At 40.6% G+C, this 23501-nt stretch overlaps 2 protein-coding genes across 15 annotated transcripts in view; both read left to right on the forward strand.

The window, feature by feature from the left end:
• The window catches only part of cobl (cordon-bleu WH2 repeat protein), a 52482-nt gene extending 41577 nt beyond the window's left edge, over positions 1-10905 (forward strand). For 9 of the 12 annotated variants that reach the window (XM_085176049.1, XM_085176052.1, XM_085176048.1 and 6 more), the window contains 8 exons: positions 3168-3480; positions 4533-4648; positions 4912-5103; positions 5194-6767; positions 6854-7060; positions 7184-7300; positions 8311-8613; positions 8722-10905. In XM_085176049.1, coding sequence (XP_085032175.1) covers positions 3168-3480; positions 4533-4648; positions 4912-5103; positions 5194-6767; positions 6854-7060; positions 7184-7300; positions 8311-8613; positions 8722-8808 — 2909 coding nt within the window. In that variant the 3' untranslated portion in view covers positions 8809-10905. The remainder of the gene's footprint in view (positions 1-3167; positions 3481-4532; positions 4649-4911; positions 5104-5193; positions 6768-6853; positions 7061-7183; positions 7301-8310; positions 8614-8721) is intronic. The other 3 variants (XM_085176051.1, XM_085176059.1, XR_014876658.1) reach the window with 2 other exon arrangements.
• A 3316-nt stretch (positions 10906-14221) lies between these two features.
• grb10b (growth factor receptor-bound protein 10b) overlaps positions 14222-23501 on the forward strand; it is a 61069-nt gene continuing 51789 nt past the window's right edge. For 2 of the 3 annotated variants that reach the window (XM_085176063.1, XM_085176062.1), the window contains exon 1: positions 14222-14440. The gene's annotated coding sequence lies outside the window, so the exon portion shown is untranslated. The remainder of the gene's footprint in view (positions 14441-23501) is intronic. The other variant, XM_085176061.1, reaches the window with a different exon arrangement.

Here is a 23501-nt window from a genome sequence, read left to right on the forward strand (position 1 = left end):
GGACTGCCCTCCCCCTAACCTCGATTCTTGTTTTCTCTTGTCTTTCCTAAAAGCTGCCGATCAGGTTTTCCAGCTCTTAATTCGTTTTCACCCAGTCCCAGTTTGTATCTGGCTTAACTGCCAAACCTTGATGTTTGTGTTTCTATGGCAATCCTGAACTCTGTCCTTTCATGTTTTCCATCTCTTCTTCAGTGACCTGGGCAGCAGAGTTGTTAAGTGATGCTGGGTCCAAATGAGGTCAGGGGGCTTCATATATATATAAACGTCAATCTCTAAGCTTTGATATTTTCCCTGGGTCCAAAGGGTCAGGTCTAAGGTCAACAGCAATCTTCTTGAGTACCTTTCATGTTGCATTTAAACAGGATGTGGGAGTAAATTAGATGTATAATTGACGAGAATGTTGAGTGACACTGAACTGTTTTTAATGCCACCTTCTGTCCCTGTAGGTGCTCCCTATATGTTTTGGTTTTTCTTTTAAGGCTCCTTACCTTACCAAATACAAATTTAATGATCTACTCATCTCAAATCTCATCTGTTCTCTTCTTTCCTCCCCCACCCCTCACCCTCCTTTGTAGTGTACTGCTGTGGGCCTGTGCGTCTTCGTTCCAAACACTCCTGAAGTCTCTCTCTCCCTCTCTCTCTCTGGCTCGATCCTTCCTTCACTCCGACAGTCCTTTTTCATCAGCTCCCTTTGGTTCTCCATGGCCTCGCTTATTTCTGCTGGACTTTTCTTTGATAATCACCATCCTCCTCTCATCCCTTTGATGTCTACTTCTGCTGTCTTGTATTTGGTGTTACAGTCTCACGTTTGAGTACCATTTCATTTGTATAACTTGCCTTTACTTGCCTTTACAGAATCCATTCTCACTGCATATAACCTTGTGACAAAAGTGAAAGCAAGTTTGAAAAAGTTTTGCTCTTTAAAGAAAAAGTTTGGTTTTTTGTACTATTTGTATTGTTTTTATCCTTTTTACAAATGTTTGTACATATTCTGCATGGTTTTTACTTCACATTGATCCACTGGTTGTCAGCGTTGAGAGTTGAGCTAAAAGTGGACACAGAATGTGGTCAGAAGGCAGCGGTGCTAGGTCATGTGATTTCAGCCAATATTTCGGTGATGTGATAGCTGCAGATCGATTGCAGGACAGTGTACGTCGCTCTGTCTTTGCCTGGTATTGTGGCTTGGTTTAGAAACATAAAACCCGAACACGTGCTGACTTTAGCAAAAGTATGGAAAGAGTGATGTATCGATGACATGTTACTTTTAGGTGGTAATGGCTCTTAAATTTCATAAAGACAAGCATATGAAATACAAGACCTCTCTCCAAAGAAAGCTTTTAACAGTCTACTTCAAAATTAACAAGACACTGTGAACTGGAGGCAGCTTGTGGCTCAGTTAATGCTTCACAGTTTGTTTTTGAACGATTGCATTAACTGTAGAATTAGGAATTTTATTTAGGATGAAAAACCACAAGAAATCTGAGCTTTAAAAAGACTGTTTCATAGAAAGAACTTGTGTACAGTTACGAGCGGTGTAATAGAAAACATCCTGCATGCTAAAGTACAGTTTTTTGTGTTATCTTTGTTTTTATTAAGCAATTCTCTATTGTATGAATGCAACATTTGTGGCATTGAAGTGTATTATGCGGTGAAGACGAATTTTACTTTTTTGAGATGAGGACAGTTTTAGACAGCAATGTACAGGCCTGAACTGATTACATTTTAATTGTACGGTAATTTAATTTTCTTTCTGATGACATTTTTAGAACTCTGAATCTTCCAAGGCTTTGAAATATGGTGCATATGCGTAGCCTATTTCAGGGGATGTATAATTTAAAGTAATTTTTGAACCTGCAAAGGATTGATCAGCGATTTCTTTTTTTTTCTTTTTCCTTTTTTGGGGTGATTGAAAAAAAGAATGTTTACAAGAAATAGTTGATTAAACTTTTCAAGACTGCCCCAAGATTCCAGGACACTGATTTAGCACTGTGCATGGACTGAAGTGGCGTGTCACAGTATTAACAGCTTGGAAATGGAGACACCCTTAGTTTAGCTCTAACAGACAAATTTGCCCAAGGTCATGTTGAGTTGGAAGTTTGTCTGTTTGTGTGTGTGTGCTTGTCTGCAAGCGTATACATATGCAAGCATAAATCTGTGTGTGCATATGTGCACTTGTCTTTGCACGTCTCTGTGGATGTGTGCCAATTGCGGCTGTTGCCAGCATGACTAAGCTGTTGCTGGGAAGGAGCTGGGGGGACAGCCCTGTGAGTCATCACCACATCTCCTGGAACGGACTGTTCTCTCCACACCAGTAGGAGCAGACCCAAAACTGACAGTCCTAGTACACAGCAACACACATTTACGTACATGCACGCATAAGCAGAAATATTGCAGTGCAGTGCATGACCAAATGCATGCACAATCTTATTGACAACTTGTATTACAAACAGAGTCATTCATTGTTAAATTCATTAAAAAAAAAAAGTTCACTGCTAAATAGCCAGCGCTGTGCTTGCTGATCTAATAAAAAGCAAACACGTGGTACATTGATTTTTATTCTTCTGGCCTTGAGTTCAGTGAGATCAGTGATGGAGTAAATAACTTCCCCAAACCCACATGACTGACCAGAGCATGAGTGTACTAAAAAATGAGAGGGTATAAGCAATGCTAGGTTTCCCTTAAATCTAAAACTGTACAGTGAAAATCTAATCAACAGAGTTTGAATACAGTAAATCCACCCACACATCATTAAAGATGGTTTATCAAGCCACAAGTGGTGGTTCTTCACTCTTGTTTTTAACATATTTGGCTTATGTTTTTTGGCTTGGGTGCATGTGTATCTGTGTGTGGGTGTGTGTGGGTGTGTGTTTGATGTCAGAATGAAATCTTGAAACTAAACTAAATACTTACCCAGTTTTTTTCCCTCTATGTTTACCGTCTCTTGATCTTCATGCCTGTTCTGTAGCTTGTGCTTTTTTTTGTTCTTGTTTTTGTTCCTCTCACTTAGAAGGTTTTTAGGCATCATTAATCTTCTAAGTTTTGTTGATCAGAGAAACAATAATGCACTTCCTAATTAAAACATTTGTGGCCTTACTGTTCTGTAATCTAATATTTCTTGACTGCGATAACAGTCAGCCCCAATGCTAAGATTTTCTGTTCTCTTCCAGCTTGGCTCCATTCTGTTCAGAACTCTGCAGTCAGTGACCAGAAACCAGAAACGGAAGCACCTCTGGCCGAGACTCTGTCTTTGGGCAGCAGCAGTGCCGGCAGCAGCCTGCATGACCAGGGTTACGCTGCCTCTGAAGGTATGGCAGAGGGCGAGGACTCGGGCATGATCAGTTCTCCCTCCGACACCCAACCCACTTCCCCCGATGGGAGTGTGTCTCTGGATGGAAGTAGTGGGTGGAAACCGGCGGGGCCAGTGCGAGATAGTTCCAGTGAGAGCGATGAGGGATGTGCCACGTGGGGATCAGTACACAGGTAGAAAAGGGAACCAAGAAAGTGGGTTGGGCAGTTTAAATGAGACTCACAACAAAATTATTTCTCATATTTGCATATAAAGAATTTGACTAAAGTTATATTCAAGATGGTGGGACTAATTAAGAAATCGACCTGACTTCTTTCCCATACTTATTAATCTTATTGTCAATATCAGCTCATCTTCTCTAATCCACTGAGCTGTCCATTTAAGCTGGCCTAACTGTTATTACAACAAACTGTCACAGTTTTATCCAACTTGAGTTTGACAAAGCTGATATTTGTTATTGAGCCAGCAGTAAAAATCAAGAGCAGTTCCTACCATATTATATTTGAGTCAGCTTTGCATTCTGGGCTTTTATAGTTATGGTTTTAGGCCCTTAATCAAAGGTCTGTGAAAAATCAATGCTGCTCCAGATCCCTTTCCACATTTTAAGTTGTTTTGAAAAGCATACGCTCATTTACCCAGACCAGGGATCTTGGATTGATGCCCCTACTCAGAGAAATTTTATGAATCCAGGTTCTGGCCTGATGTTGCCAGCTCTTCATTATTCCAGGAAACCACTATAACCCAGTTTTCTCAGAATTATTGAGGAAAAGAGGACCCGTCCAAGTCTCTTAGAAGATAAATTCTATTTAGGTTGGCCTTCTTGATGCAATTTGTTATGGCTAATATGCCACTAACCCATGAGAATTCTCTGTTGAACCACTAAAGAGAGTGCAGGAAGTTTGAACTGTGGTAATAATATCTTAACAGCTGCATGTTTCAAAGCCAGCAGACTCCAGTGAAAATAAAATTTGACTTTAAACACTTAAAGCCTACACATATTTTTCTTTCCTCTACTTCTGAACTGCCTTTACCCTTTTGATTTCTTAGGCAGATTACTTAAGCAAAGGGGTGCTGAATATAACAGCATCACTAAAGTAATGGGTTTTACTATATAGTCTTTTCAGTAGTGACTTTTTTTTATAAACGCTAAGGGTCTCTATATGATTATATTTACATGTGTATGTAATATACATGATGATGACTTCTTTTTATGTACCCTTCTCAGGCACAAAGACATCAGCCCTCAGTCGCAGTCAGTGATTTTGAAAAACAGCTTTGAAGATCCAAAGCTCGCAGCCGAGCTCCATCAGACTTTGGTTGATTTTGAAGCAGACCTTGCAGGTAAAAGGGGCAAAAATATAAGCTACACTGAATAGAAATGTCTTCACTGAGATGTATACATCCAGCACTGAAATTGAAAAACAATTCCTAAAGGGTTTAACCTGTTGATCATCATAACACTACTGTAGCTGTAGCTGGATCAACTGAAGTAATCCAGTAAATGTTCTACACAACATAAAACACTTTACGATACTCCACATGAAGCGACTTTTCCACACTAAGTGGATTACCTATTAAGACCTGGATCTGTCACTCTTTTGCAGACCATGAAGATGTAGTCTCAGCAAAAGAGGCTCCTTATACCATGTCTAGTGACAGTAATGAGGTTCCAGTGTCTGTAGTGGACTTGGATGTGCCAGTTACTGCCATAGATGAAGTACTGGAGGACTATGATCATAATATTATTGAACATGAGGTGAAGTCATTTACCAGGAAGGAGTCAGCTGACACCAAAGGTAGGAAAAACAACCAGTGCATCAGATTTAAAATGGTTTGCGTTTCTGTATTATGTTTACTATAGTTTTTCTTCCCTTATCTTATCACAGAACATGGCTTTTGTCACAAGTCCAGAATGGAGCCCGAGAACAAAAACAACAATGCTTATACAGAAGCCGTCAATAATAAAAGAAACCATACAAATACTAAGGGCTTGTCTCAGTCTGAGCAGCACACTAAACCAGCGGAGAGCAAGTCTGTGTGTGACAGAAAGGAAAAAAAGATAAAGGAGAAAAAAATTAAAGAGATGAATCTCGTCGATAGCAACAGCGTGAAAGGAGATAAGCAAATATCGGCTGTTAAATCTAATGATGACGTGCACGAAAACATGAAGAGCGCTGAGATACTGCCTGACCCTGTGAGATATAATGCTGAGTCTTGTGAGAAGAAGAAACTTGATTTTCCACCAGCAAGTCAGAAACCAGTATCTACGGAAAAAGATGAACAGACGCATAGGGTTTTCCCTACTTCACATAATAAAATTACTCGCAACGCCACATCACGATTCGGTATGAAAACCTTCACCGTGATCCCTCCCAAGCCCTCTGTTATAAACACTGCTAAAGAACAGTCAGGTGTTCGATTTACCATTGGTGCCATTAAGATCGACGATCAGGGGAACATGGTGAAAGAGGGTATCTCCAGGAATAATGTCAGTAGGTCTTCAGAGTCACAGATCAATTCTGATGAGGGTTCTCCTCTTCTTGGGAAGGCCAAAGCTTTTTGGAGCTCAAATGAAAGACGAGATACTCCAGTGAACCCCAGCAAAGATAAAGCTGAGGAGAGCAAAAACAAACTGAAAAGTGCTTCTACATCAGTCACAGAAACTACACTGAAAACCAGTAACACAGAGTACCTGAAATCAACACAGAGTACAGTTTCTAAACCTCCAGAGAGAATCCAACTTAAAGAGGTGGTGAAAGAAGAAACTAAAGAACCTATGAGGAATATCAAAGTTCCAGACAAAGACTGTGTTGAGGTGGGGAGCATAAATTCAGTACCCAAAAATGTTCAGCCCCCAGCTGACAAACCTACCATTCCTCCTTCAATACTTCCAGACTTGTCCTTCCTCAGACCGCCCAGGCGAACCTCAAGCCAATATGTAGCGTCTGCCATCGCTAAACACCCCCCAAAGACCTTAGTGAAACCCAGCTATGTCCCTAACAGCCCTGAATGCTCTGCTTCCCTGAAGACACCGACTACTGACCTCCAGAAATCAGGTCGATCGATGCAAGTTAATCCACTACAATCTTCCCTGTCGTCTTTGTTAGAGAATAAGGAGAATGGCTCTAATTCTGCAGTCAGGTATCCTGGTCCTCAAAGATCTACAAGCTACCCAAAGTATATGTCAGATCAGCAGAAAGATTTTAGAGAAGCAAACAGGGGTGGATTTGAAAATGGTGTTATAGCCACCAAAAGAAGTTCTGATATGTTGGAAACCAAACCAGCCAAGAATAATCACGCTGAGCTGAGTGGATCCACCAACATAAAAGTAACTTCCAATGACCAAGATAATGTCAAACATAGTCAGCTTGGAGGTCCGAACCCAGCAAAAAGCAATGCCCTAAACTCATATATCAAACCACCAACAGCCCCAAAGACCATATCTCAAGGACAGACAAACGTAAGTAAACCCTGGATTATACTGTGAATATTACAACATACGAATCTTGAAAATATACTATGAGTAATTGCTTTTATAATTCACAGAACTCAGAGGAGACAGCTTCAAAATCTCAACTGCCTGAAACAGTGTCAGACAGCAGTGTGACCCCAGGATCTCCAGCTGTGACGGTGTTTGGGCCAATTAAAAAGTTCAGACCAGTGATCCATAAATCTGTTGAGAAAGAGACGTCTCTGCACAGCAGTCTGATGGAGGCAATCCAGACAGGTGGAGGCAAAGACAGGCTGAAGAAAGTGAGCTCAAGATAAAATGATTTGTAGGATAGCATTTTGCCCATCTATCTGGTTTCATATGTTCATCTAAACAAGCTAGGTAATAATGTTGGCTGATTTTCTTCTTTTTTATTGCCTTGTTAGATATCAACTTCTGGCCCCAGCTCCTTAAAGAAAGAGCCTTATGTTGAAGAGGAGAATGAGAGGTCTGCTCTTTTGGCTGCCATTAGAGCCCAGAATAACACCAGCAGGCTGAAGAAGGTAAAATATTATCCTAACAGCTAAGAAGTATCATTGATCTCTATATGCTGATATCCAGGGTGGAAGTAAGAGGGATGTGATCTAAAACATAAAAGTATGAGTTATTATTTTAACATTTATGCATTTACCTGCATGTATAAAAAACACTTCCTTATAAATATCTAAAATGCTGTTCTTTTTAGCATGTAGTTACAATGCTTCTCAGCCCCATAGATCACCATTTGGATGCAGATTAAAATGTATCCAGTATGCAGTTATTTAATATCCGCAGAGCATAACTCCTAATATTATCTATACCCTGTGATTTCTGAGTGCCATTTGCAGGTCAAATATCCTGTATGTACTTTATAAACATCAGCATGTTTGAACTGTTGTTGTGAGCATGTTGCTATGCTAAATGTAATACATAGCAAAGCTGATAATATAATTTTATGGTGTACGCATATGGTTTTACACAGTACGAGCATGTGTACCCGTTAAGAGCTTAAATTAGAATGTAAATGCTAAACACTTTGTCTTGTGTTATTAGTTCATTAGCTTACACTGTAATGCAGGTTATGCTAGCACATGTGTCTATTTTCATCTATTTTCTTTTGGAAAGCGTTCTGTGGTTTGCTCACATTTGCGTACCCGAGTGGAATGAAAGAGGCAGAAAATGTGCTACTGCTGCTGAAACATCTGTGGCTCTATTCTGGAGGTTCCCTGCCAGATCTGGAATCTCTGGAATGCTGTATGACTTAGTTGGAAAACAAAACTGTTGTACTTCTTTGAAAAGGAGGGTAAACAGACTGAATATGTATATTAAATGGAGTTATAAAATAAGTAATGAGTGCTCATATAAATTTGAATGTCTCTAACAAAAAAATAGAAAAGGCTTTGTCTGGAGGCTATTTTTCTAGCTATGCATCAGGTGTATCAGGAGTGTGTGTCAGAGACTCATATGGGAGCAGCTGTCATTCCATATGGTTACATGTCTACAGTTACCATTGCCTCACCGCTCTGTGTGACAGGTCAAATCTGCAGCTGCCCATGAGCTTGAGAATTTCAGAAAGTTGGCATCTGAAGAAGAGAGAAGCAGTCCAAGCTCTCCCTCTTCCCCCGAGAATTTGACCTGCACCTCTCCTCTCTTTACACACCCACCACCTCCACCACCACCGACGATTGCACCGCCACCTCCTGCCCCTGTCTTGCCCCAGGGTAAAACTAGCTCTGTGCCACATTTGAATGCGAACGCCCCCAGGAACCCTGCTCTAGCCAGGGAGGCTATGCTGGAGGCGATTCGCTCTGGATCTGCGGCTGAGAGGCTCAAAAAGGTAAAACTATTAAAATTATATAGAGAAGTTTACAACTCTGAACAACCTTTGTTTGCTTTATATTAGCAGTAGTTTCATGAAAAACATCTTTGGTCTGGTTTCACACAGCTTGCCTCGCTGGAAGACATCACCGGCACTACAAAGATCTCCTGCGGTCTAGTAGCCAGGAAACTGGAAATGAGTTGCAGATTGTAACACGTACAAAGATAAATCTGACAGCCATACTGTACTGCTCCATGAGTATTTTCGAGAGGATAAAGTTCAATTTTAGGTCAGCAGCTATGGAAAAATAAGACTTCTGAAACTTTTGAATTGGTTTTTTTGCCCTGTTTTTACCAGAAAGGAACAATAGTAGCGACTGAATAGCATCAAGAGGGCGAAAAATCAAAGAAATCCCGATCACATGTTGTTTTGTTGCCTCAAACTGTTGCTCCTGTCATTATCACAGTGGAGAAATAAAATGACATGTTCAATTTCTTTCATCTAGGTCGCAGTTCCCAAGAAGACGGTTCAAGTGAACGGCAAACTGGGAACGATCCAAGCGAGCTCCTCAACAATCCCTGAGCAGTAAGAGGGGGAGCCGGCATCACCACAACAAGAAATAATAGATTAAGTGTAGTCTTAGTTTCTGTGTTTTGCCATACTGCTTTTACAGCAGGTGTTTGGGGAAAAACAGTTTGAGTTGCATTTTCAATGAATGCTGTCTGATATATTTTTTTGCACTGCAGAAATTGTGAAAAATCAAGTAAAAATAAATAATTCAGAATAAGATTCACACCTCTTACTACTAATATTGGGCTTCATTCATACATTGGTGTAGTTCTAAAAGGAACAGCAAAGCGGGGATGTAATTACTTATGAATGAGGAAGGATTTAAACATTTCTTCTAGCAAGAAGAACCTCACTGTGTTAGTAGCCAAACACCTGCAACATCTGTCTAACAAAGGGTGCGAGAGGTGAAAGGTTTGCAGTTTATGTTCCGCTTTGACAAACAGCAGCTTGCTGGAAAATGTTCCTTTCCACCTTTGTAACATATTGCTGTTCGTAAATACATCCGCTGCCATCCACCCTTGAATTCACAAGGCGCAACTAGAGCATTGACATAAATCTGTGCCAATGAAAGCAAAATGTAATAGTATATGAGACTTTCATATCATTTTGTGTTGTGATCATTTCCATTTGCCTTTACCACTGTAGGTTTCAAATGCCTTATATGCCTAATGCTAAGTCAGTGTTATGCACATATTGTTTGTTTAAAAAAATCGATGTGAGGTGCAATAAGTTTGATCAGATTCCGGACTACTTCCTATTTTATTGTAACAATTAACATTATTTAAAACGGTTTTTTTTTGTATATTTAAGAAAACAGTAGGTCCGTGAGCAGTGCTTTAAGTGTATTATTTTATGGAGATCTCGTCCGTAATGCCAACTTCCACAGTTCAGGACTCTAAGGAGTCATATTATAACAACTGGCTGGTGCCTGTTAGTGCACTGTGCTCCTGTTTAAGCTTCTAACCTTCATTTGTGCTGCTGTTAAAAATCTGTAGATGCTATGTTGTGATATTTCTGCCTCACGGTGGAAAACATGATAAGCATAGCCTTAACATTTGCTATAAATACATACTGTACATACTGTAGCTGAAATAGTTTTTTCTTTTTTTTTGACATTTCAACATTTTGAAGCATTTTGATTAAAAACCATAAGAACGGTTTCACAAAAAGCAAAGAGATTAGTGTATTAAATCGATAAGATAATCTAAAACCAGCTTTAGTAAAGCTTATGTCATAATTTAAGCGTTATTGCATTTCATTCTGCTCTGTAGGGGAGGTTTAATGGGTCATAGCTATGAGTGAGAGCCATTAAATAGTTTGTATTAGATACGATTAAAGTCCATGCTGGATCATCGTTAGAATGAAGAAAAGCTTACGCTCCATATTCAGGTAAAATGTTTGCTGCTGTGTATTTCGAGACATCTTTGAGTAAAGGGGGTTAACTAGTTTTATAGACACTAACTTTAATTTGTGTTTACTTCATGCATGATGCAAAATTCTATAACTTCAGAGGTAAACTTTAACTTAATTTTGGGAGAGAGCTACAAAGTAAAAGCCTACAGAAGTGTATATCTTGTAAATCATTGCGATAGATTTGCTTTATTCCACTGACTGAGTGAACGTTTTTATAAGCTATTGCTTTTTATGTTTAAAGTGCACATTGTTTTATGGATAAGGTTAATTTTGTTTACCTTTTTTTTTTTTTTGATTCAATAAATACATTTTGTAATCAAGCAAAAACTCTACCTGCTACTGTCTTTTGTTTTGATTATATAAATGAAAATATGTGCCCCACCTCTCAAATAGTAATTAGACAGATGTTAGGTTTAGCAGATGGCAACATGAACCTTGCCCTGGAAAGCATCCCACCCCACCTCCCGATGTGTCTGTGCCATTCCCAGCACTGTGGTTCGCTGGAAGACTGTGGCTATCCTGCAGTCCTTATGAAACATATTGTAACCTCTCTGCCACGCCACAGATGAGCTACTATTCCGGGCAGCAGCTCATGGCCGTGACTCATCACTATGTGGTCACACAAAATTACTCTCAAAGAACTTGAACCTTTCCTGTATTCCTGAATCCTGAAACATTAGACTTTGTGCCGCTTCACTCCCCCCACCCCTCAGATGCAAACGAATGATGCAAACATCCAGATTTTATTGCAAATTGAACTAGAAATGCATATTTTGTGCACGCACATCCTGGTTCGCCACAAGTGTCGTGTAAAAGCTAGCAGGATTTGAACACTGAGGCTTTTTAAATGCCTTCTCTCAAGGTGTTCCCAGACAGACACGTTAATTGAAACTTTCATGGCGGAGAAATAAATATCAGAGTGCAGAAGGGTGAGCTCGGCCAAGAGAGAGAGCTGTAAATTCCTGCTGGGACCACAGACTCTTTGGTGGGTTCACATTCATGCTCGCTCTACAACCATTCTAATCCTCCTTACAAATATGTGAAAGGGTGTGTTTGAGTGGGTGGATGTCTGTGTGTCAGTGGGTGGGTTAATGCGGGTGATATTTTTGTTCTGAGCATGTATGTGTATTTGGGCTTGTGCCTTTGTTGCCGTTCCAAACCATTTTAACCAGCCTACCAACGTAAACAACCTCCAAATCAAGAATTACCAGAAGGTCACGCCACATAATCGAACAAAAATATAGTCATTCAGGTTTGACTCTGGTTCTTGATTTTATTCCTCATTGCTGGGTTTGTGTTTGTTAACCATTACATATTAATGGTAACATGTTAAGAGTCTGTTAAGGGTTAGATTTCTGACAGCCTCCATGTTCACTAATGGAAAAGGGATCACAGACAGCACAATAAGTTTAAAATAATAAAATAAATAGCTAATAAGTACTAAGCATGGCCTTATGTCCCTCCATAGTGGCCCATCCATAATCATGTGAGAAACTTTAATAAACACTTCACTAATTGCCTGGATGTATATTACCCAGCTTTGTTAGTCTCGACTGGGCGACTTATGAGTGATGGACACGCTGACTATCAGCAGGGGTTGCGCTCTTTTTGTTTTCCAGTGTCGGCTAGTCTACTATGTATCTGATCAATCATTTAAACAAAAGGCCTGTGTGAAGCTGAATGTCTGATGACGTAAAATCAGCACAGTGTGTGTTTACTTTTTGCTCAAATGACAGACATAAAGCGAATGCTTTGTTGCATGCTTGTATGTCAGCGTGTGTAAGTGTGTGTGTGTGTCTGGGTGGCTTCACAGCGTCTATTCTTTAAGTCCTGGCATATGCAAACAGCTCAGGACTGACGAGTTCTTGCAGTTCAGACTCTTATGGGGTTTTCCCATCACTTATGAAGCTATTCAAGTTTTATGTATGCATAAAAATGAACTGAACACTGGTTAATTCCTGGTGGAGACAGAAGGGATGTGGCACTCGTTTCAAGTTGTTCTCTTTGATGCATTACAGTCTGCCTAAAAAGTGTGTGTATGTTTTAAAGTAGTTTGCAACTCTGACGTTGCTTTCAATAACATAAACACGAGAAGCTCTTATGCAATATGGGGAAACTCAGAGGGGTGAAAACACACCAGTGCTGAGAGATAACTCAGAATGAGATCTGACCCTCAGTTGTGCAATTTACATACCTGCCAGCTACTTGTGTTTTTGTTTCAGATTGTGCTTGTCAGAGCACGGCTCTAATTAAAAGCAGAGTCCTTAGCTTTAGGCTGCAGGTGTATCACTTTAATAGCACTCTTTACATGCAGCCACCATGCTTCACTATTTCAGTCCTGAGAAGTAATTTTAGACTTTAATCTGTAGGCCTAACACTGACATGCTGTACTGCTTCTTTTATTTCATGTTTTGCTTCTGAAAAGCTAGACTGGTATTCTTGTATTTTTAAGGGATTTAGAGCAATAGCTCAGGCTTCAGTTTCAGCTTTCTAAGGGTCTTTGACAGTTTTTCTTTGCTGCTTTTTAACTCAACTGATCTTTTTCAAAGGATTCTTTTTTGGTCAAGCCACTTAAAACTAACCGAGGAATCATTAAAGCATAAAAAGGCACTTAATTCAAGGAACGAACCAGTGTTGTATCTATATATAAGACAACTTAGCACATAATCAATTTTGAACTTTATCTTTAGGTATTTCTTCATATTTCTTTAATTGAATCTACAGAAAATGCTAAATATATCACAGTTTGACAGGCACCAACAAGGTGATTATAAGAGCTATTAGCAGAAAAATTGGTATATCACAGCATGGTGTGCAGTGTGTTCTGCAAGTGGAGGACAAAAGTACAAGCGGCCAAAAAAATATCTACAGCAGATGAACAGTATCTGAAAATCATGTCCTTTTTTAAAAAAAGATCTGACACAGGCCCTACAGGTGATCCATTTACTCTTCACTGAAGCCTTATCAGTACTGGTCTCAGCAGAAGGGTGTCTGTCAAGGAGCAGAGAGAAAAGGTATGCCAAATCACACAAGAACAGGACTAAAAGTTCTTGTCATGGATTGGCCTCCCCAGAACCCAGATCTCAATATATCATGTGGAATCATCTTCATGGAGAACAGACCAAAAGGCAGCCAACATCCAAAGAAGAGCTTTGAATATCCTTCAAGAAGCCCATAGAACTATTCATGAATGCTACTTAAAGAAATTACAGGAAAAAGAGAGATAGTTCAGGTTTGGTTAAAGAATAAAGGTGCTCATGTTAAATATTGACTTTCAGGCTCGTTGGAATTATAGAAACTCTGTTTTTGTCTTTTATTTTCATTCATTTAAGGGCACAAACGTTAGAGTCCCGACACACAAGAAAACGAGCTACCCCGACAGCATGACGTTTTGTCCGCACACAGCATTTCCGGCTCTATAATCCCCTCCGTGTGCTCCCTGACAGCAAGAACTGAACGCCAAGTTCTAGTGTAACATACATCTCCAGAAACCACGGGAACCCTCTGAACACGCCCTCCCCCACTTAGACCTGAACGCCGCATTAATCGGGTCTCTCGTGTGGGCGTGGTCTAATATAAATGGGAGGCGTCGTTTGCGAGGGTGTGTTTGTAAGCGTCCGCGTGTGTTAGAGAGAGAGAGTCCTCCCTTAGCCGCATGAGATGACGAGTGCCCTGCAGTCTTTACGGTCACTGTTTTTGCGTTCTCCTCTCCTCCTCTGTCTCTAGCGGTTCACTCCGGAATGCTCACCAGCGTGTCCTGATCCAACGCTGTCGTCAGTCCCTTCATCTCCAGCCTGCCCCGGCGCTCCGTGTCCGTCCGCGTGTGAGGGTCGCAGCCTGCCCGAGGTGCTTTCGCTGTAAGGTGGGTGCATGTTTCCGAGAGCATGCTTCTCGTGCGTGTCAGAAGAGTGATCATTGTGGACGTGTAGTAAAAGTTTAACGATGACACTTAACGATGTTATGAATGTTCGGGACATGTGCGGGACCTGCCTCCCTCATTGACAACGGTGTGTCATTGAACTTTGGAAAGTTTATTCATTGCGCCGCTCTTCGGCAGTCACTTGAACTGACCATGTTGTAAACCTACAAGTGGAAAGCTTCCGCTGAAGATACCCCAGGCTGGCCTGTCGAACAGGCACGTCGAGAAGCCGTGCGTGAATCTCGTGCACTGAATCTCGTGCATTTCCCAAACCTTTCCTTGCGTTTCTTGGCATTCCAGTTTGGAATTCCAGGAGCCTGCCTTGTTTGTAGTACTTTGACAGCAGTCTGCAGTGGCCCTTGAGCCTTCTTTGTATCCAGTAGGACTCCAGCTCCCTGTGTCCACCTCCCCCTCCTCCTCTTCTCCTTTACACCCTTCCCAAGAGTTTCACCACTCTCGCCTTATCTCTTTATCCCTTTTGCAGCATTTACTCCAGGAGAGGGGAGGGAGAGGGGTGAAGGAAGTTGTTCCAGGGATACTCTTGTTGCCCATTGCAGAGGTTGTCAAAGTGGGCTCCCGGGACCCCAAATGGGTCCTTGAGTGGGTTCCAGGTGGTCCAGGATAAAGTGAGAGAAGTATTTTGTTTTTAATGGGTTGTAACAGGTGTCACTTTAGTTGGAAGCAGAATCAATAATGCTCTCAGAGGGTGTAAGCTTCAATCCAGGCTCCATTATAGAGGCTGCTTAGTGTGAAAATCTTTAGGCACCCCGTCTTTGAGCTTTACCCCAAATACTTTGAATGCACAAGGGGGGCCTGTCTGTTGAACACTTCAATCTGTATTGCACGCTGTCTTTAAAGGCTGTTGCAGCACATATTAAGTCAACAGCCCAATATTTTGTCTGTTATACAATACTTTGAGAAACATGTTTGGTGATCACAATTTTAGCAGTGAAAGGATTAGTAAATGAGAGAGGCTGATCATTATCTAACTTTATGTGGAAAGGTCCTGACAAAGCAACTCTTCTTAGGTCCTCTAATCTGCCTTGTCATTTGGGCATTCGTCCAATCAATTTCTTTATTGGCTGCATGTGGTCTCTGCAGAAAGTTACATAACCGCCCAAATTTATGATTCTAGAGACTATTGATGTTGGCCTGTGTGTTTTGAATACAGATCAGTGTTCTCTCTGGGAATGTGGGGTGGGTCCAGAGAGGGGCGCTTGGAGGCTGATGCATGACTGACTACTACTTCTTTATTTATTTTTTTATTTTTTTATTAAAGTACTTCTTTAAATGGATTATTTGCAAACTTTGACTGTCTCGTCAAAATATGGATGATTCACTTTTCTCTAAACTCAAACTTATCTGATGTTTCCTTTCAGCCTCCTCTTGTTTAGCTATTATTGTATACAATTAGTCAACATTAAAGTAGGAATTATATCTAGTTATTTTGAATACAACTACAACATTAAGTTAAATCCTTCCAAAAAAGGCTGCTGTCAGCCCACTAATCCAGTTGTTGATCTATTCACCAAGGTGTTTGTGCTTCAGACTGATTGACCTAAATGAGGCAATCAGATGAAGGACACTTTTGCAGCCATTCCATTTACAAACAGGTGGTGATAACATATGGAGCAGAACCTGTCAGGTGTGTTGTTGCTGGTGGGGAAAAACCAGCAATATGAGGCTGGCTTCCCTAGAATGAGCTCTGGGATAGCTCATTAACACAGAAAAGGAAGACTTCCTAATTGCATTTAGTTATTTGCTAAGCTGATTCTCAAAGGAACTGGGCTGTTAATTGAAACGAGGAAAAGACACACATAAAAACAGCACGAAATTAAACATAAAACATCCGACGATCAATAACCAATGAACTTGTCCGATTTTTTTTTTTTTGTTTGTTTGTTTGTTTTCAACCCTGGTTCTGATATTAAAAAAGAGATTCCAAATCCACAGCATTTAAATTTGGTAGCATGTCTTCAAATTATACTTAATATACCATTTCAGAACAAATACAGGTAGAGGGCAGTGCTGCCAACTCCTGATAGCTTACTTAAGTTGCCAGTTGGTGCACATGAAATTGGGAAGTGCTTCTTAAACAGAATCATTATTACAACATCTTGCAACTTAAAGGATCCTCGTTCCTGCCACCAGAGAGCCAATCAACAGCAGGACCAAACAAAAACAGAAGCCACATTCCAGGTTATGATGTTCACAACTGTACAAACTTATTGACTACAATAAGTATGTCTACTTATTGTAGTCAAGCTCTACTGTACCGTGCAAAAACCCTGAGCCAACCCTCATTTATATTTGGTAGGGAAATGGGTGATTTATTGAAATATGTGCAAATATACATAGAAACGCATTATATAAGGCAAAACAGTTAATACAATTCTCATGAACTTGAAAGTTGATGTTTGGCAACCTGTATTCATCATCATTACGGCTTGAATGAGGCCAATCCATGACTGGTGGTGCTGCTTTGTGGGGATTTCTTTTTCTTTTTCCTCTGTCTTGCTATGCTTTTAAATCTTAGCCCTTTCCCCCTGTTTCCCTTCCGTAAGAATAGCTTTTTGACAGCAACCCATCTACTGAAACCATTTCTAATGAGGCTTTAGTGAATTGCCGATGTATCAACTGAAGAGTCAGATGCATCTCTTAGGTTCTGTGTCAGGTCTTTGCTTAAAGACATGATTTTCAGATGGTGCTTATCTGCTGTAGATAGTGTTGTATGTCCTTCGGTCCTCTATCTCCAGTTTCCTCAAATTTTATAAATTTAGTCCAGCTCAGTTTGATCTATACAGGACCAAATCACTGTCTAACAACAGTTGCCTTAAAACCCTTTCGTTGTAACACCCTACAATGATACAGGCAAGACAGAGATGCCCCACCCACCCAAATGAGTAGGCACTATGGTGACAGTGGGAAGGAAAAACTCCCTTATAATAGGAGGAAACGTCCGTAGCAGGCTCAGGGAGGGGCAGCCATCTGCTACGACCACTTGGGGGTGAGAGGAGGAAAATGTAAATGGTTAAGCCCAAGGGCTGGAATGAAAATGAGTGACAAAGCAGCTAATGCCCAAATAAAAACCTTGAACGATCTCTCAGAAGGCCTAGAGAACTATTACTCAAAACCATTTTAAAGATTACATGAAGGTCAGCGCTCCTTGGAAGCAAATTGTAACAACATCAGGGGTAGCTAAAGAGATTTACACAGAACTGTAGGTAAGTGAAGTTGTTTTTCTTGGTTTCTTGTCTTTTATGGGAGTTCGCATGATATTTGGGAGGAGTTGATCAATTTGCCACTCTGGGCTGAGCTGTTAATAATGCAAAATATTTAGCATGCAGTAAAACATGACCAATTTAAGCGGTGTTTCAGCACAAGCTATTTTATGTCCCCGTGACCACTGAAAGTTATTGCTCTTTCCCAGTTTAGATGGGATCTTGGTCTTGATGAATGGGCTGCCAAGTGGTGAGACTTGGTTCTCACACAACTTTGAAGTGGCCTTATCACGTGGCTGCCGATACATATCATTTCTACATCGCAGAGGTAAAGGGTTGTGATCAAAAACAAAAAAAACTGTCAGATTTCACAAACCTTGTCAGAGAGGTAGCGCATGAGTAAAAGAAGGACCCATTACATTTTGGTGCCGACTTCGGTCCCTTTTTGAAAACAATGGAATAAAGGGCATTGACCTCGTTGGGAATGCTCTCTCTAAATGCCCTTCTAGTTTGATTATTTTGTGGTCAAATCACTGCGCACATGGCAACTGCCAGAGCTGCGGTTTCTTTCACCCCCTCCAGCACCAGTCCTGCTATTTCAAGTCCATGCTAAGTAAGCACAGGCATGATGGGGCATGAACTCTGTACAGCTACAGGCTGCCAAAACGCTGCTGACTGCACGTATTCCAAAGAATTATACAATAAGTTATACTTCAATCCCACAAGGATTCAGGTTTGTGTATTTCATAAGAATCTATAATGAGTTTGGTTCTGTTGCACATACTTTTTTTTTTTTTTTTTTTTTGTAATATCGTCTGCTTTGCAGTAATAAATCCAATTATTTCAAAGCCAAGACTTGAGTCTCGTTTTAAACTCGAGGCGATGGGAGATACGGTAGGTACGTATATGTACGCAGTGGGTATCTCTGTTACTGCTGCTTTTATAAATGCATAGTTTCACTTGCTGTCCAAGGGGAAAATTAGCAGAGATATCCTGTTAACTGGTATTGGTGGTGTAAGAGCTTGTGGTCGTGCTCTAAGCAGCATTCCATCAGGTCTTGCGTCAGCTAACGGTCATTCAGAACTGGTTGGTCTGGGCTTATACACTGTTAATACCCCCCCTCCCTGATGCCATGACACCATTAACCCAGGCCTGCTCAGGGACCACAGCATAGTTCATCTTATTCCACTGACTCCGGATCTAAAAGCAGAGCAACTTTACCCTTTGTGCCAAAATGTTCAGCTGAGCTGTCAGTGATTAAAAACTATCTCGTGATGTTAGGGACAGCTTTTTGAGTTTCTGGACAAAGGTAAATTTAGACTCAGTTGCATAAACATGTATAATTTCTTTTCTTTTTTTTTTTGGACTGTGTATACTGTTAAAATTGTATACATTGGATTGAGTGTCCCCGACTGCTTACAGAATAATGAATGCCTTGGTATCTCAACTATAACTGCTGAGTAATCGTGTTTAGCTTTGTGAAAAGTAATTTCTAAGAACCTAAACCCTTGCCAGAGGAAAAACTTTGTGGTGTTATTCTCCCCCCCCCCCCCCCCCCCCCACCTCCATACTGTAAATATGGACCTGTATAAACCTGATTCTCACCACTTTCCACTTGTGACCTGAGGAGATGCAGTGCTTGCTTGTCTAAGTGGATAGAGTTTCTCACTGTCTGGTGTTGGCCCAAATGTAGCTGAAAGCCTGTGTAAGTGACAAGAATGTTTCCTTTATTCTGCAGGTAACGAAACCCCTACCTGAGCCCGTGGTCGCTTGGGTGCAGGTAATGTGCCGTGGTTGCACGGTGATGATGAAATGACCCCTCTTATACATAGTTACAATATTTAATTTTTGTTCTCACAGTGTAGCCCATTGCCTTCCTCTAGGTGCAACCTATCTCCTACTTTTACTTAACATCTTTATCAGTCTTACTATGTGAGATGGAATCTGCAAAGCAAAATTAGCTGTCTTCATGAACTGCGTGATTATTTTTTTATTTTTCCCCTAGAAACTATCACCAGCAAGAACTCTTAACAGTATTTGTGGTGTTAGTTATATCTGTTCTGGACTAAATCGGTGTCTTAGTCTCTCTTGTGATCTGAATGCCACACCATTGACCATGAACACATTTATTTTTCTGTACATTACTAGATTTTCTGCCCCTTGGTTTTCCAGTATTATTTCTCAGTCTTAAAAGGGATTAGGACTTAATGTGGTGTACTTTGGTACTTATGAATAGGACTTATGTTAAGTCCTTGTTAAGGTAATTGTTTTTCAGACAGCCAAGTTTGTTAGCATTCCTAAGACTAAGTAAGTAAAATAAGTCTTATTCCCCTTTCCCCTCAAGTGGTCACGTAGAACTCAAGAGCCTTTCTGATTTGAGTTTTCATTACAAGGACAGTTTTATTTGGGTTTGATGTTTTGTTTTTGTATGGAGGATGAGACCGTGTGACTCAGTTTTGGTTTTTATCAGCTTTATGGTGTGGCATTTCTTTGTATGTTACAGCGCTGTACAGTTAATGGTGTTGGGTGCTCCCACCACCTAACTTGTTGTAAAGATGGTGTCATGAGAAGGCAAATACATCTAATGTAACCCCTTGGGGCCACCACTGCAACCAAGTTGAGTGCAAGCATCGTTGCTCCCAAGCCTGGTCCATTCATCTATGCCATTGCATAAGACCAGTTCTCCAAAGCAGCCAAGTGAAATCCTCATCCAATTAGGCACTGTCCACATTTCCAAAAGGCTTTTCTCTCCTAGACTGGTGCTATTCAGCCTACCCCGGCATGACATCAGGCCCTCTCTTATAGCCCCACTTTACGCTGCTGCTCACAAATAATGAAAGCTGCCAATTAATGACTAATCAACATGTGCAACAAGCACATCCACTGAGGAGTGACTACCATCTGATCTGCTGATTAAAACAGAAGACAGAGATCCTCTGTTTAACTTTTTCTTTCCGTCTTTCATTGCTGTAAAAACCGCCAGCTCTGGTAACCATACTAGAAAGGCTTAAACATTGATAATTTCAGGTATTGGCAAGTGTCAATAGTTATTTGTGGGTTTAATATCTTACAATACATGCAGTGACTTATATTTGTTTAATAATGTTCAAGATATAAAGAAATTACACAGATATAAAGATAAAACCTATGGAGCCTAAGGTATCGAGAGTAAATCTCCAGCTCACTCGATTTACATTATGGTGCTATATGTGTCGAAGTGCTCCACCCTTACCACTCACACTCTGGCATATAATACATTTCTGTAGGTTGCCCTGTCATGGGACGAATTGACAACATGCAGCTTTAAAAACTGAATATTATCACTTAAGATGTCTGGCTTCTTTAACCATACAGAAAAATGACTGACCTTCCTCCCTTAGGGTTGGGTTACGGTCATTCCCTTCAGTGGGTTCTCCACAAGTCCCTAGACATGAGTTGGAGCTGTTCCAATTCTTGAATTGAGACACTGTTTATGGTCTGGACTGAAGCACAGGGGCTGAGACTGAGAGGGTTTGGAGAAAGGGGCGGTAGCTGGTCTGTTACAGTGCAGCATCGATTAACTGTGAGAATTGGAATGGGTAAGCTTGCCATATTTATTGTACCAGAGTCTGATCTGTTCAGATTTAGAAAGTTGTATGTCAGACACCAACTTTGGGCTTCGTTATATATTCCATGTCAAGAAAGGGCATTATAAGAATTCTTAAAAACACATTACCTGATATTTTTTGGACACTTGGGAGCAGTAGAAACGAGCTGTAAATATGGAATTGTCATAATCGCATCTGCTAACAGATCAATTGGCAACCATCTGGCAAATGCCAGTCGCAAAGGGAAAAATGTGTTTCTCAACTAGTTAGGTCTGTGAAGGTTCTCAGTCATCCAGGTCATCGTCATGACCAAAGACTGGTTGGCAACCCAATAACAATCACCTCTTATATATTTTTCCTTTTCCCCAAATGTTGTTGCCATTCGCTATTTGAAATCATTCTTTGAGAAGTTGCAGGACCCCCCTGATTAGAGGATCATCAGGGGGTCCTTTTGTCCCTCTTTGGGGGATACTCCCACCAGGTTTAAATCTGGGACTCTCCACCATTTGACCTTAGAACTGAAGAAGTTTCTCGGATGAGAGGTGAAACGTCTTCAAGCAACTTAAAGAAGTCCAGACGCTTTTCTTTGCAAGCTCCTTTGACCTCAACTAGTTGGCGAGACTACTGTGGTTGGCAAGTCACTGACTTGTCTGCAAACACTCACCAGCTAGTCTCTAAGTGGTCATAAAACTGTTAAAGATGGACACAAATCAGAAATGGAGACAGGTGCTTTCAAAGTAAAAGTTGTGCTTTTGAAACATGTTGGCTGTAGCAGTCAGGGACAAGTTACAGCAAACAACTGCTCAGCTGGTAGTTACTGTTGATAGACAAATCAGCCACAGGCAAAGACTGCAAACTGCTAGTGACCAGCGCTATCAGCAGGTTTTTGGTGCTGCAACTTCTTAAAGAACGATTTCAAATAGCAAATGGCAACAACAGTTGGGGAAAAGGAAAAATATATAAGAGGTGATTGTTATTGGGTAGCCAACCAGTCTTTGGTCATTCATGGATGGATGGATTTTCTTTCTTCCTTGGTGATTATTTGTTTGGCAGTTCTTTAGAGACCAAAACCAATCAATCTATTTTCTGCCACTTATCCTAGTTGTGTAGATTTTGAATCTCTATTACTGCTAAAAAAAAAAATATTTATTTGTTTTTTCCAGCAAAAGTGAATTGGCAAGTACAGATTTGTGCAAAATAAATAATGTCTAAAGACTGTTTTTAAAAAAAAAAAAAAAAAAGGAAAAAAAGAAACTTGGGCAGGACAATCACACAAAGGTCTGTCTTGTGACTATCTTATAAACATTACATCAGTCATTAGTCACTGCAGTGAATTCTTTTAACACCCATCTTTGAGCTATGACTTCACTTTAACTACACACCTCAAGACGGACACATAAGCCCCACCCAAAGTACTCAGTAGGACAAAGATGGGCAATGCAGGCGTACATGTAACCAACCAGCAGTTATTACAGCTGCGTCTAAGGAAGCGGCAGGGGCTGGCAATAACTGGACGTTCATGATTTAATTCCAGAATGCTCTCATCCAAAGACTGTGTGAAGAAAAGCATACGTATTGGAATCGACTGGGTGGATGTGAAGATGCATTATAGAGTACGGTGTTTTCAGTATTCTTATTTTATCGATAAAATCGATTCATTGATAGCTGCAGCCCTACTGCTAACTGCCCACTTTGTGTGACAAAAAATTTTGTCATATATAACTTGCCTTTCCTCCTTAAGCACCAACTGCCAGTTAATTTGCCATCTGCTCAAATGAGAAACATTTACCTAAACTGTGTTCTTTTTCAATTATTGCTACTCCTGAAGTCATCAGTTACCATCCAGTAAAACTGTTTATTCTGTGTCAATTCTCTTAAGTAATGTTTGCAGTAGTAAAAAGAACTGAAGGACTGGGTTACTCTTGCTTACAGGGGCTCGTGCAGACAACTGCAGGACCCACTGACAAGTGGTTGTTTTTGTTATACTTTTTTTTTTTTCAGGTCCACTTGTAATCTACCTGAAACAATGCACATGTTCACCCTCTGATAAAATCTGTCCAAAGCAATCTGACCATTGCATACGAGCAGACTCAAAATATAATGGCGGTGTAACAAGTTACTTTTCTCTACCCCTCTGGTTAGAAGCGGACTCTTTCGTCAGGCTCTTCCATTTGAAGATGTCGAGCTTGTTCCAGC

Source organism: Neolamprologus multifasciatus, chromosome 11 (assembly GCF_963576455.1).
Source record: "Neolamprologus multifasciatus chromosome 11, fNeoMul1.2, whole genome shotgun sequence".
Lineage (NCBI taxonomy): Eukaryota > Metazoa > Chordata > Actinopteri > Cichliformes > Cichlidae > Neolamprologus > Neolamprologus multifasciatus.